Below are 13,769 nucleotides of genomic sequence, written 5' to 3'. Positions count from 1 at the left end.
CGTATCATTGAATACGAAGAGAAACGGATAAAAAAAGAATCCTTCCTTTGGGGTACTGGCCCCTGGGGGCCTCCGGGGCGAGCGGAGCGATCGAGCAGAGGGAGAAAGATCCGGACGGGTGGATGTCGATTGACAGCTTCGAGAATCGGTCTTCGAGGTCCCCTTCTGAGCAGCAGCAGACTGCTAATCGCGATCGGCGCACTGGGCCAATCTGCGCCGAGCTTCCCCTCACTAGGGTGAGCAGTGAGAGCTCACTCACCGCAGTGAGTTAGCTCAGGGGGTAAACATGCGCACGGGGGCATTTGGACTCAAAATTAGTTTAATTAAATGAAGCGTTTGTTTGTGGTTACTCGATCTGCGCGCGCGCGCGACGGGTGACCCGAAACGCCGAGAGAAAGAAAGAGAGAGAGAGCACTCGCGGCACGGGTCGAGCGCACTTCACGCATCGCGGTGTCGCGCGCGCCTGCGCGCACACACCAACGCACCAATCAGCTGTTTGGCGTGGTGCTCGTGAGTCCGAAAATACACACTGGCCAAGCAGCGGCGGCTTGACGACGCCATCAAAACATACTGCCCCAAACACCCGCGAACACCGCCCCACGCACACCAGTGGCCTGTGGCCCAATTATTTGTGTGCGACACTCGCGCTCGTCGCTTATCAGGGCGCTTCACGGAACCCCGATTGAGTGCGGCATCGCTTTGTTTGTCGTTTAAGAATCGCCGCGGATTTGGGTTCTTTGTGGCCACGCGCGCGCTGATCCCCGTTCCCAGTCCGGGATCGCTAACCGGGTTAAGATTGGTCTCCTTGATTTCTTTGTGGCCTTTTCTGGTTCGATTGCTCGCCTCTATTGTTTCCAAACCACCAACCACCTTCCGGACAAGTGTCCAGATTACGCCACCGATCACGATTAACGGTTCCACGCCCTACACGCCCGGGAGTTCGCAGGTTATAAATCATCTACGCCTAGGGGTCTGCTCCCCCCTTGACGAAATTACCGACCGTTTATGGTAGCGGGTGGGGACGCACTAGGTCATGCTACTCCTATCCACCGCTTTACGTTCCCAATTCCCAAAACAATCTCTCCAAAAAACAGGCCGGCACAGGCCATTTAATCAACGGAGAGTGGGTCCATTCGCGTAGCTCGAAAAGGACAGCAGACAGTAGCGGACTGAGCGTGCCACATTTGAATTGCCCATATTCTCCAGGGTCCTGGCAATAAAATGGTCCCAGCACAGTCACCTCCGTTGGCGCATACCTTCGCCCGATTAGCCACAAGTTCACTGTTAGGGCCTTAGCTCGGGGCCTCGCGAGCTGGAGTGTGGTTCCCCAGCCTACACCGCTTGAAGCACGCAGCAGCCCTGGTGACGGGGTGACACGATCGGTGACGGGCCGGCAGTCGTGGCCATTCCCGCGAAGGTTACTCCGAAAACCGGTCACTCCAAGCAGCGGCAGGGCTAATGAATATGCACCGCTGCGCCACAATCATCGCCGTCGGCGAAGGTTATGATGGTTGCACCGTTGTGGAGGTAGTTCGTGCCGTGTGAGTGTTCGTGTGCGTTCGTGAACATGTGTTCCGAGGTACGAGGTGCGCCAAGCGATCCTCGCGATCGTCGTGAGTCGTAAACAGCCCACCGAACGCGGAACAACTCACGATCGTTCGTTCCGCTTCGAGAGTAGTGATCTTTTCGAGTTCAAGCACGATCAAGGCGATCGATTTGTTTGTTTTTTGAGGGGGCCAAACAAGGTAACCAGCAACTGACGTGTGGCAAGTATTATCATATGATACACGGACCCTACTAATGAACGGGTCCCTCGTAGCTCCTCCGACGTGAAGTGTTTTGAAGTGCTGGCGACGCTGTTGGAGCCATCACTCACACGGCACGGCAACAATCGTATGTGCTGATGGTATATCGAGAGATTTATGATCGGCCGTGAAGTGGTCCCAAAACAGCGGGCGATAGCGCACGAAATAAGAGGGTTGAGGTGAGCTCAAGAGTGTGCGTGCTGGGAGCTCGTGTGTAGCCCACCAAGATCCGTTTATCAGTCAATAGTAACGGGCCGCCGACGGTTTGGCGAGAGAGGAATGATAAGATACAGTGGCTAATTATGTCACTAAAGCGGCCTTTGCGAGCTGAAACATGCGCCAAACGGCCAAAAAGGCAACGAGAGCAGCAACTCGAGTGTCGAGTGGACGACGGCGATGACGAAGAATTGAGTTAGCATTTATTTTGGGAACCGATTTGGAACCGACCCCGCCCAATGCACTTGATGCTGCGTTATGCTGCCGAGTTCGTGAATCCTTGCTGGGTTTCGGTCAAGGAGATTCACTTTTCCGCTTGGCGACGACTAGATCCGGACATTCCATTCCGATCGCCGTGTTCGCTCTCAAGTTGTATCCTCGGAACGGAACTCCTCGGTGGCCCATTAATGTTTATGATTTTGTGCTTCGCAGTGTGTGGCGGTGTTTCCGTGACGTGTAGTGTGAATCGTGTGCGCGCCGCGTAATGAGCTGCGAATGACCACCGGACCAGAGGGTGTGTCCATCGTCGGGTGTCCGTGCCCTGCACCGTGTCGTGTGGTTCCCGAGTGTTGAGCACTTTGTGCAGCTCGTGATTAGAATCCATTTACATTCTAGCAAAGCGATCTAACCTGCCCCCCAAAGGGAGGGCCTCGTCGTGATCCGCTCGTGAGTGAAATTGGCGCGCACGCAAAGCGAGTTTCGCGTGTTCAGTCCATGTGGCGATTGACGTTCCCGTCCGCTTCTTGAAGACCCCTCCCCCCGTAACCGGTGCTAAAACTAGTGTCCTTCGAAGTGTGCGCTCAACATCACCGGCTGCCCTCAGCGAAACAGTAGCTGCCTCAGCGATGGCCAGTAAAAAAGCTCGACGGGTAGGTGGTTCCACGTGTTTGATTCCCTTGGTTTCTCCGATTTTTATGCTCAGCGCAGCGGCCTCTTGAATGCGGTGGTGAATCAGCGTGGCTTTAGAAGGAATTCGAGGCATTCGAATCACTATCGATACCTATCGGCCAACCGGGAACACTCTCGCTCTCGAAAGACACAAAATCGAAAGGAGCCAAAACTCTGCGTGAAACTCCGGAAAAAAAGCCGGGGTGGGCCTAGAAGAGGGGCGCTTTTGTGGGTTAATGCAACGCTGCTAACATTGACCCGGATTCGGTCCGCTTGCAACGGCTGCCTTGCGCCCTCGTCTCCGGGTCCGGGGCCCACCCACCCAACCGACCAACCTTGACGCGGGCATATGCAGACGTCGATATTATCGGCATTGGCTGCCGTTGGCGTTGTCATCTCGCCAGCTCTCGCCGGGCTCGGGCTGCAAAATTTCGTCTGGTTGCATCGGCTCGGGGTGCGTGGGTGCTCTGTGTCAGCTCTACTTTATTACTTGCGTGTTGCGTCGTCTTCCCCGTCTCAGGGTTGGCATCGCGTCTGCCTGCAGCAGCCACCCTCGCCCGGGGCGGCTCAATGGTTAATGGTGCCGGGGGTCACCTGGCGGTGCTCTACGATATTGGGTACGGGACAATATTGACTGACTTTTCGTTTCGTTTCGGGAGAACGCTTAAACGCTATTTTCATGCATATCATTACGGGTTCGCTATGGTGGTGGCCGTATTATTGAGGGCGCGCAGTTAAGGTTTCACTCACTCGCTGTTTAACTTATCATCTATGCTTAAAATAGCAACTGATTCGCCAAGGAAATTATCGGCTGCTATCAAGGTTGTGTGAAATTGATTAACATATTTCGGAGATAATAGAGTACTCTCGAACTCGATGGAGGTAGCCGTAATACTGACGATCTAGGGTAAATGCTTTTCGATGCCACGTTACGTTCCATGGGCTAGTCGTAAAATAAGACAAGATTGTCAAGATCCAAGAACCTGGTCCGTTATCTCATTGCGCGCCAATGTGTTGCTCATTGTTTGGCGATACTGAGTTTCTTTTACTCTCAGAAGAACGGACCGGACCGTATTTATGATACTGAGTTTAGTTTTGTTTTTCTATTCATTGCTAAATTCAAAGAATAATTTTTCAATTACTAAAATTGAAAAGCAGTTTGGTCAAAAGCATAGATTAAACATAATGTGAGATAGGGAAAGTAGTACCACTGAAACGAACTGCCACTGAAATGGGATACTATACGTGCGTGTCAAAGTATGTTCGTCTGGTCATGTGGGCGTCCCAATCGGGGCTGCGTACATGTACATAACGTTATCTCGGGGTCGTAAATTATGCAGTATTTCGACAATCAATCAGCCAACCGTTGGCTTCCCATTGCTGAATAGTTGCTGGTTTAGCGGCGCAAACTCCCTGCATCGTTCAACGTTGAAAGCAATGTTTCGATTTCTGCATTTTTGAAGATACCCTGGACACCAATCCGTTCATTTCGTCCGTCCGTTTTGGCCACAAATAAATAATTTTCCCATACAGCAAACTACATTATAATAGAAGGTTCCGGTTTCTTGGCATGTTTTTAAGACACTAGTATTTTGACACTGGAACACGTCCGCAGACGTCGATGCTAGTTGAGTCAAGTATAGCAAATTCTAAAACCGAAACGTCGGTCCATCAACTTATTTGTTGTTCCTGGTCTATAATCTAGGAACCGTTGCCCTTGACTTTGACTGACTTATTGACTGACTGACTGAAGTGATCTAGTCGTCATGTACTCGGTAACGTTTATGAATACCCACACAATAGACTCGACAATATCGACTATGTCGACTCCCAATATTGACCCAGCATCGCTGCGCCCGTCCGAGTTACTGTCTGCAGTTTTCTTGGACAAATAGTCAGTGCGCCCGTGTGAGGCGTTCCCGCCCGATAAGCCGTTGTAGTAAGTTCTCCAACTGTGACTGCCAGTGGGAAGTTATCAAGCCACCAGTCCGATCCAAGCCAACGCAAACACTGACTGACGGAATAAGGCTGACGTGTTGACGCATCGCCTGGGAAAGATTGGACACACAGCTGGCGCGAAGTTGGTCTGGGCTGGACCATCGGGTGGCTGCTCCGGCAGTTTCGCAACGCGATCTTCGACCTCCTGATACACACTTGTCACGCGACCGACGGGAACCGATTCGGGATGCTCCGAGTACGGGTCGAGATATCTGCTCCGCCGATCGGTGCTATCAGCTACCAATACCGACGAGGACGAGTCGCGTCACTCGCGATAGGACGGACGGAGGGTCGGACGGACGGACTGGCTACTCCAGGCGACGGTCCGTTTAATTGGCTTTTAAATAATTTCCTCGTACGAAAAACCCGCCATTCCACGTTCGACTGTCGGCAGAGCAGAAAGGGCTGCACGCGTCCCGCAGGCACCACAGAGATAGCCGGCACACATAGTGCAAAGAGAGAGAGAGAGAAAGTGCAGAGCGATAGAGAGAGAGAGAGAGAGAGAGAGAGAGAGTTAACCCGATCGCTTCAATCGTGGAGGAGGCGCATTGTGTCTCGCGCTCACCACCCCGCGGCGATTAAAGTGCATTCGCGAACGCACTAATAGTCCGCGCGACTGGACTGGGTCTTGTGATATCGACTTGGATTGTGTCCCCGGACGGTCGTGTCGTTATGTGAAGTGAACCGGCCGGAGTAGAGTAGCAAGACAGGCAAGGCATTGAGGGAATTGTAGTCCCGCTTCTAGTCCGACTCCCTCTGCGGCAGTACTGTGTGATCGTAGTGTGTGACCATGGCAGGCAAAGTGGTGTCCAACAGCAAAACCCGGGTGAGAAACTTGAATTGTGCCGCCACCGAATGTAGTGACGGGTCCGTTCCGGGAACCGTTAAGTAAAGCCTCTCGTTCGAGCGACTTTTGGGGACGATCGCGGATCGGCGAGCGAAAGTGATCGTCGGCCATCTTTTTAATTAAGACTAATAGAACTGTTTGCGACTGGCATCTGGGGTTCGTGGAAACAGGATTGATGTAATGCGTGTTTCGTCACACGACAATTGACTGGGGCCTGGTCAGACTTTGTTGTTTCGTAAGGGGGACTTCATATTGCAATGACGGTTGCTGTTACGGTTAACTGGATTTCAAGTTCCTCATAACGGAATGGTACCGTTTAATTATGGCCAAAATTGTACCGCGTGTGCCTATTGATTTGGTGCCGTAGAGTAACCTCTAGCACCGCAAGTCCTGTCTAGTCCTATCCTCATAACGTGGATCTACGCATCATGCCTTTCTAGCCACAATTGTACCGTGTCCTGCGCATCGCCCGTCCAATGATTCCAATTATGGTCCTGCCAACCCCCGCCACGGGTCGTAATGCGCTGCGATAACAGGACAGTAGCATGAATCTAATAGAGGCCCAACTAGAGACACAAATCTCGCTGAACTGGCCCAATACTGGCCCAGGCTGACAGGCCCGAAAATGGATCGCACATTATTCGCCCATTCATCTCGCCCCTTCTGGTGGGGCGGGTTCCCAATATCTTATCGAGGTCCCTCCGTCGGACTCTAGTGGTGGGATCGGGTTGCAGGAAAAGACCCCCGCCCCACCGGTTGTCAAGCGGTGGGTAATGATAGAACTAGACAGACCGCGACGGCCCTCCCCCCCTCCCCTTGGGTCCGGGGCTCTTGTGATGTTGGCCGAGCAGTGTGTGCGTATGTGTGGGGTGGCCTTCGGAAAGGGCCGATAATTGCTCACACGTGACACGGTGCGATGTGGTGAACCTCTCGCCTGTCGCTGTCTCCGTCGGGTTGGTAACTCGTGCACCGGCAACGGTTCATCGGAATGACAATATACGGTCGGTTTTCCTTTTTTTCCCTCCGGTCCCCCCCATCCGGTTGCCCGTGAGGTTTATGATGGGCCAACACAATGCAGCAGTCCCACACACGCACCGTGATCCGATCTGACGTTTGATTGCGGCCCCGGCACTGCGCGTGGCACACGTGGTCCGCTTTTTTCCAATTCTGTAGATTGGGTGGAAAATTAATGTTGTAACTCATCGCCAGCCAGCCCGCGTTGTACAATGTTGTGTGGGCCGTGGACGGACGGATGGTGTTGACAAATTGCTCGTCAGTTTCGACACATACCGGGGCCCGGACACTCCCGGATACGGGTTTCCAGGCCGTTGCGCTCATTCGATCACGCGGCATGATTGCCGTGGTCCTAACACGGGCCGTGACGGGCATCCCGGTCGGGTTGGCCAACGGGGCCGATATTGGAAAATCACAGAACCGGCGGACCAGCGAGCGAGCGACATGCGCAATAATTTGAAATTGATGGAACCCATCGTGTGCGCTTCAAAAGTGTTGGCCCTTTTTATGCTGACTGCTGTGTCTTGTGTACTCTCATTGTTCACATTCAATGGGCATTTCATCTCGGTTTTATTATCCTTTCTTTGAATCCTATTTTATGATTCCGCTCCGTTCCGGTTGTATGTGCCGCCGGCGATCACATAAGGGTCAACCCATCTCGCTCGCCACGCATTGATGGAGTTTTCAGAATGGCCACAGTTTCACGCCATTTGTTTGCTTCGGGGACCGATCGCACGCAGCCTCGCTCGGAGGCTCTCGGATGACTCACGCTGTGTGCAGCTGCAGCCACCCAGTGGGTTTGTTGTCGGGACTTCCAGTGGCATCAACGCAAGAAACTAGGCCACCGGAGTTGGAATGAACCCCTGAAGGGCGTGTATTATCGTGAAGCGCTAACCGGAAGTGAAATGAAACTCATTCTTAGCCGCGTCTCGGTAGCGCAGTTTCCGGCAGTTCGGCATGTCGACTGGCTAGTTTCGTCTATCGAATCCGTGTCTCTTCGGGGTTTCGTTCGTTGACATTGAAACACGGAGGGCTCTAATCTAATCGGCGTAATGAAGTAGGTTGAAAATTGGCCACTTCGCCCCCGGGAAAGTATCGACAAATCTCTCGGCATTTGAATTGTTGTTGATAACGACCGATAACGCCCCACGGGCCTCGGGTTCTATGCTCGGTCAAAGGCATGCTCTAGGGAGCCCTTTCTGAAGGCACCTGAAGAGTTTCTCTCTCCCCTTTTCTCGCTCGCTGTCTGTAGAGGCTTATTCCCTGTCTGTATAGCCTTCAGTGCCCTTGAGCTCTCCCACTCAGGTGGCCACTTCAAAACTGTGGAAGACCACCTGTTGCAGTAAAAAAATGTTGGCAGGGGACAACATGGGACGAGTGTATAATTGTCACGCGGCGCACTCAACCACGGGTAACAGAGCGGTCGGTTCTGCTACCCCCCGGTCCTCACGATCTCACGCCCGCTTCCTCTTCCGGTTTCAGTAAACTTTGACGAGAGATTTGTTTGTGCTAAAAATAAGTGTCGCGACGTGTTGTGCCGTGTCCGTCCACGAGTCGCGTGCCGGCCACCGGAAGGGATGCGGGCGGGTGAACAACTAGCACCCAGCTGCTGTGGGTAGCATAACAACAACATCACCACACCACCCAGCATGCGCCCAGTTTGGTTTTTCCGATTTGTCCGATTTTCGACGCAAGCAGACTTGGTGGCAGCAGCAGAGAATGATCTGGCAGTACTCAACCCCGTGGTGGTGGTAGCACTGGCCTCTGTTGTGATCGCTCTTGGGTGGGAGCCGGAAAATGACCACCCCGTTCAGTTGGAGATACATGAAATCGCCAGGGGCATGTCGATTTTGATACAATCGATCGACTCGGTATTGATTGGATGTTGTGCTTCGATTTTGAATATTTTTTGCCGATTAGTTTTCGAGCAAACTTGGGCTACATGTGCAGGATGTTCTTTGAAGAAAATTGTACATCCTTTGAAACCGATTAAAGATTTACATTTACCTAACAAACGTTGATCAAATCATTTGTTTAAACTGAGACAAGGTTTCTCACCTCGAAATGGCCTGTCTCATCTCATCTCATTCTCATCAACTCGTTCGTTCGGACCAACGCTTGATTCAATCGAAGTGTGCTGAATGAATTTGAAATGACCGTTACTTTCATTCTTGAGTGCTCTTTCAATCCTTTCCAAGCACCGCGCGGATGAATCCTTCTACCGTGAATTAGAAGATCCATCAATGTATATCGATCACAAAAAAATTCTCCGTAGGCATGATTGTTGTGTGAGGGCTGGAAAGCGGAGGAATAACCCCGTAAGTCTCCGACCGTATAATTACTCCTGTGTTGCACCGGAACACCGGTTCTATTTTTAAAAGTACGAATCTCCTCGGGGCTGATCTGCCGCTCCTATTTTTAGGCATTGTGATTCCGATTGCACTTCGCCATTTGTATTTCAGGGTTTCATAAAAAAGCTCTTTTTGTTAGTAACATTCCTGTCCCTAAAACCGTCGGGTCGGAAGATGGATTTGCTGTCCTCGCTGGCCTGGCAGGCCCGGCACGTGGACAATTCCATCCAATTAACACACCCAACACGATGCGCTCTCTGAGGCAATCGTTTAAGCGGCGTCCCATTTCGTATGTTCTTTCGCATTGCGTAACATTCTCGCTTCGGCCACGCGGCTGTCAACAAGTGTTCTCCGGCAACGATGCTCCGAGTCCGGCCCGACCCGGCAACAGCCATTCCCTAATTCGAAACAACCCAAACAAATCAGTTACGGACGTGTGTCGAGCTGCGGCCGCTTAACCGCAGTGTGGATCGCAGATCGTTTGCATACAAGCGCCACGCTGTCGTGCACAGCGCCGCGTAAGAGCCTGGCGCGTCATTTTATAGGCCCATTTGCTGTTGACCAACGCCACACACAAATTCATTAAAGCTGATTGCATCAATCGGCTGCCGGGCCAGGGGACGAAAAATGAAACCATTACTCAGGGGCGGCGGCCCAGGCACATGGCGTTTTCGTGGCTTTCGAGTGTCAAACGTCATCCTGGAGGATGATGGATTAGAAGCCGTCGGTCGCCACTTGATATCTTCCGTTTTCCAAAACGGCGGCTGGTGGAAACGCCGGAAGCACTCGCGATTCATTTAGGTCGGAATTTTGAACCGCAAACACGTGTGCCGCGTCATAATCTTGTAGAACCTTAGGGATCCAGAGCCCCCCACTGGGGGGCTCGGTTTGCCGATTTTGGGGCTAATGGCTAATGGTGTCCTGTTTTTGCGTTCTTCCACAGACCGACAGTGATATCGCTTGCGAAGAAGCGGCAAGGTTGACGGCGGACCAACAGGACGACCCGTCGCCGGATGACGATGAGGCAGGATGCGAGTACCACGATATGCCGCCGCCACCGGATGGCGGGTAAGAACTCGGCGTTTGCTTCCGATTTGCTTTTCAATTAAAATGTTTATTTGTCCTCTTTTTCCTTGTAGATACGGCTGGGTGATCGTGTTCGCCTCCTTCATGTGCAACATGATCGTGGACGGTATCGCGTACACGTTCGGAGTGTTCCTCAACGAGTTCGTCGTGTACTTTGGCGAAGGCAAAGGCACAGTGGCCTGGGTCGGTAGCTTGCTGAGCGGAATGTACCTGAGCGCTGGTCCGGTGGTGTCGGCGTTGGCGAACAAATTTGGTTGCCGAGCCGTGTGCATAGCGGGTGCCATCATCTCGGCGTCGGCCTTCGCCCTCAGCACGCTCAGCACTTCCGTCACGATGCTGATGCTGACGTACGGCGTTATGGGTGGCATCGGGTTCGGACTGATCTATCTGCCGGCGGTCGTGGCCGTCGGGTATTACTTCGAAACGAAACGCTCCCTGGCCACCGGTATCGCCGTGTGTGGGTCCGGCTTCGGAACGTTCGCGTTTGCCCCGCTCGCCAACATGCTGCTGGAGCACTTTGACTGGAAAAACGCCAACCTCATTCTGGCCGGACTGATTCTGAACTGTGCCATTTTTGGTGCCATGATGCGGCCACTAACGTAAGCCGGGGGCGACATGAAGGCAAGGACCGCAGCAAGTAACGTTTCTTCTTTTGCTCCGTTTGGTCCGCAGTTACCCGAAGGATGACAAAGTGAAGCCCCTGATGCAGCGGATGTACGAGGAAAAGCGCCTGCAGATGGAGCGCGGTTCGATCGGTGGCTCCTACTTCATGGTGCAGCTACCGGACGGCACGATGGAGAAAAGACTGAAAGCCCCGCTGAATGCCGATCCGGGCGTACACTCGAGCCTGGCCCTCGACCAGCTGGCCCAGCAACAGGGCATGCATCCCGTCGCGACGCTGCCAACCATCTCGGAGTTCAAAGCGCAGGAACAGAACGGCAGCAGCGGCTCGTCGTCCGAGTCGAGTCAGATCGAGATGAAGAAACCGCTGAACAAGAAGCGCAACACAAACTCCGAGTCGGACGCGGCCGATTATGGGGCGGATAATATGCCACGCAATGCCTCACAGCCTGCCTTCACTAGCCACCAGTCAGGTCGGGATCGGTCACATCGGCAGACGTGGCTCCGCTTTGATCGCACTAATGTTTCGCTCCGCTATATTTTAGGTATCCCGAAGAATGGGTCCGTACCGACGTTCGATCGCGTCCGTAAGCACTCGACCGGCGAACGGTTCAAGCCGTCGTTGGCGGCCATTAAGGCGAGCTCGCGCGGTGACGTCGGTAGCAACGGTGACGTACGTAAATCCTCCATCCCGCAGCTCAGAAACTCGCGTGGCTCTGTCAGTGGCAGCAAGAATAATAACGCTGAGGAATTCGTTAGTAGCCCACATTTTTTTCTCTTTCTCGCTCTCTCTCTTCTACTCAAAATCTAGCTTAAATTATGTTTTATTTGGTCGGGAGGTTGTGTGATGAGGGTTAACTGATTTTTCTAAGCATCCGTGGTCGGTTTCTGTACCAAAACTAATCCGCGATTGCTTGTCCTACTAACAAACTAACCTCTCTCTCTCTTCATTGATCTTTGCCCCAAACAGAATGTTCTATCACTTACGTTAAATTGTTGTTAAAATGTATACACTTTCCGAAGGAGTGCGTACATTTTAACACCCTTCTTCTCTCGCTCTCTCTCTCTTTCTCTCCCTCTCTCTCTTTCTGGTATCTAATAAGCTATCAAATGTAACAAGCTACATTCCTGAACATTCCTCAATAATTGGCACATGCATTGAAATCGTTCCGACTAATCTACTAGTTAGCCCGTTATTGTCAATTTGCACGTGTGTGAGCATGCGAGTCTGAGGATATGTAAAAATTAGCATCTGCATGAAACAATTCGCATATGTTGAACAATTGGCCGGGAATCTTATTGGCGGTGGTTTAGTGGAAGAGAGTCTAGCTTTGCGTTCACCCAAAACTTGCCAGCAACGTTGTGGGCGGTAGACGAACTGGGTATGATCGTGGTGACTGCTCTGTCTGGTCGGTTGATGGATGATGGGCTGCTAAAGACAAGTAACAAATCAGCGCTATTATGAAGCTTTCGTTAATACTCTAGTTCTAGTGACACCATCAGCCATACTAATTGTTACCATAGTGTTCATTACCGCACCCGATTACATTGCAATCCATACGGTGGCCCTGTAGCTTAAAATAGATGATAACAATTAGGCGATTGATGTGGTTATCAATCTCCTAAATTGAACGCAAATTTCGGCGCACATTCTGTAATCTTATCGTTCTGCGGACGAAGGTCGCGATAGAATTGTTCAATTGGCTTTGGCACGCAAACTGCATCGACATGAAACGCATAATATCATCACTTATCGTCCACTTATCACTGTCTCGCTTTTCTCTTCATCTGTTCAGTTGCATCACCATCTTCACTTCTGTCCTCCTTCATTAGGATTTGTTTTTACAACATTCTAATCTTCTATTTCCCCGATCGTGTCGTTATGCTGGCCGTTTGCCAACCATCCGCAGGACGATGGCAGCATGTTCACCTCGAAGGCATCGCTCAAAGCGGATCGTCCCATGATGGTCCGCCCGTTGTCCCGCAAGGATATCTTCTACTCCGGTTCCGTTACCAACCTGAAGGAGTTCCAGTCGCAGAAGTCGCTCACCAACTACCGCAACTCGGTTGTTTCGTTAACCAAATTCGAAAAGGAGCACCGCAACGACGTCCGCGATGATGTGGAAAAGGGCCGAGAAGAACGTAAGCGTTTGGGCGAGCGGTTCGCTGGAAACGAAGGATGATTCTAACAGACGCTACTTTGCCCCCAGAATATGATCTCTGCCCGTGTCTGGTGTTGCCGGAATCGTTCAAGAACGCAATCGGTGCCATGATGGACGTCAGCCTGTTGCGCGATCCCGTCTTCATGATGATCGGTGTTTCAAACATCTTCGGTATGGCCGGCCTGTACGTCCCATTCGTCTACCTTGTCGATGCCGCCGTCCTAGATGTAAGTGGATCCTGGAACGGCCGCATTGGTTGGCTATTTGGTTCGAACAAACTGACCTTTTGCTCATCGTTGTAGGGAATTGAACAAAACTCTGCCTCGTTCCTTATCTCGATCATTGGTATTACGAACACGGTTGGCAGGATCGTGTGCGGCTACGTCGCTGACTTCCCGAAGGTGGACGCGCTGTTCCTTAATAATATCTGTCTAGTCATCTCTACGATAGCGGTCGCGTTGACGCCATTCTGCCACAGTTACGCCTCGTACGTGGTAATGGCCATCGCATTCGGTATTGCCATCGGTAGGTTTAGTGTTTTCTACGCTCCCTTCCTAAACTAGGGTCGATTTAATTGCTTCCATTAATTGCCTGCAGCTGGGTACATTTCGCTTACGTCAATTATTCTGGTCGATCTGCTCGGTCTGGACAAGCTGACCAACGCGTTCGGATTGCTGATTCTGTTCCGTGGTGCGGCTACGATCGTCGGCTCTCCGTTGGCCGGTGCCCTCTACGACGCCACTCAGTCGTACTCGATACCGTTCTTCGTAGCCGGTGCACT

The 13,769-nt window shown here is 52.0% G+C and overlaps 1 protein-coding gene across 1 annotated transcript in view; it reads left to right on the top strand.

The window, feature by feature from the left end:
• The first annotated feature begins 2,786 nt into the window (after positions 1–2,786).
• The window catches only part of LOC131212438 (monocarboxylate transporter 9), an 11,153-nt gene continuing 170 nt past the window's right edge, over positions 2,787–13,769 (top strand). Inside the window, exons 1-9 of the mRNA XM_058206301.1 lie at positions 2,787–2,890; positions 10,063–10,187; positions 10,259–10,804; positions 10,878–11,299; positions 11,372–11,580; positions 12,737–12,968; positions 13,037–13,215; positions 13,291–13,513; positions 13,586–13,764. Coding sequence (XP_058062284.1) covers positions 2,867–2,890; positions 10,063–10,187; positions 10,259–10,804; positions 10,878–11,299; positions 11,372–11,580; positions 12,737–12,968; positions 13,037–13,215; positions 13,291–13,513; positions 13,586–13,764 — 2,139 coding nt within the window. The 5' untranslated portion in view covers positions 2,787–2,866. The remainder of the gene's footprint in view (positions 2,891–10,062; positions 10,188–10,258; positions 10,805–10,877; positions 11,300–11,371; positions 11,581–12,736; positions 12,969–13,036; positions 13,216–13,290; positions 13,514–13,585; positions 13,765–13,769) is intronic.

This window comes from Anopheles bellator, chromosome 2, assembly GCF_943735745.2.
Source record: "Anopheles bellator chromosome 2, idAnoBellAS_SP24_06.2, whole genome shotgun sequence".
Classification (NCBI taxonomy): domain Eukaryota; kingdom Metazoa; phylum Arthropoda; class Insecta; order Diptera; family Culicidae; genus Anopheles; species Anopheles bellator.
The sequence above is the reverse complement of the archived record's forward strand: the minus strand, read 5'-3'. Positions and strand labels throughout refer to the sequence as shown.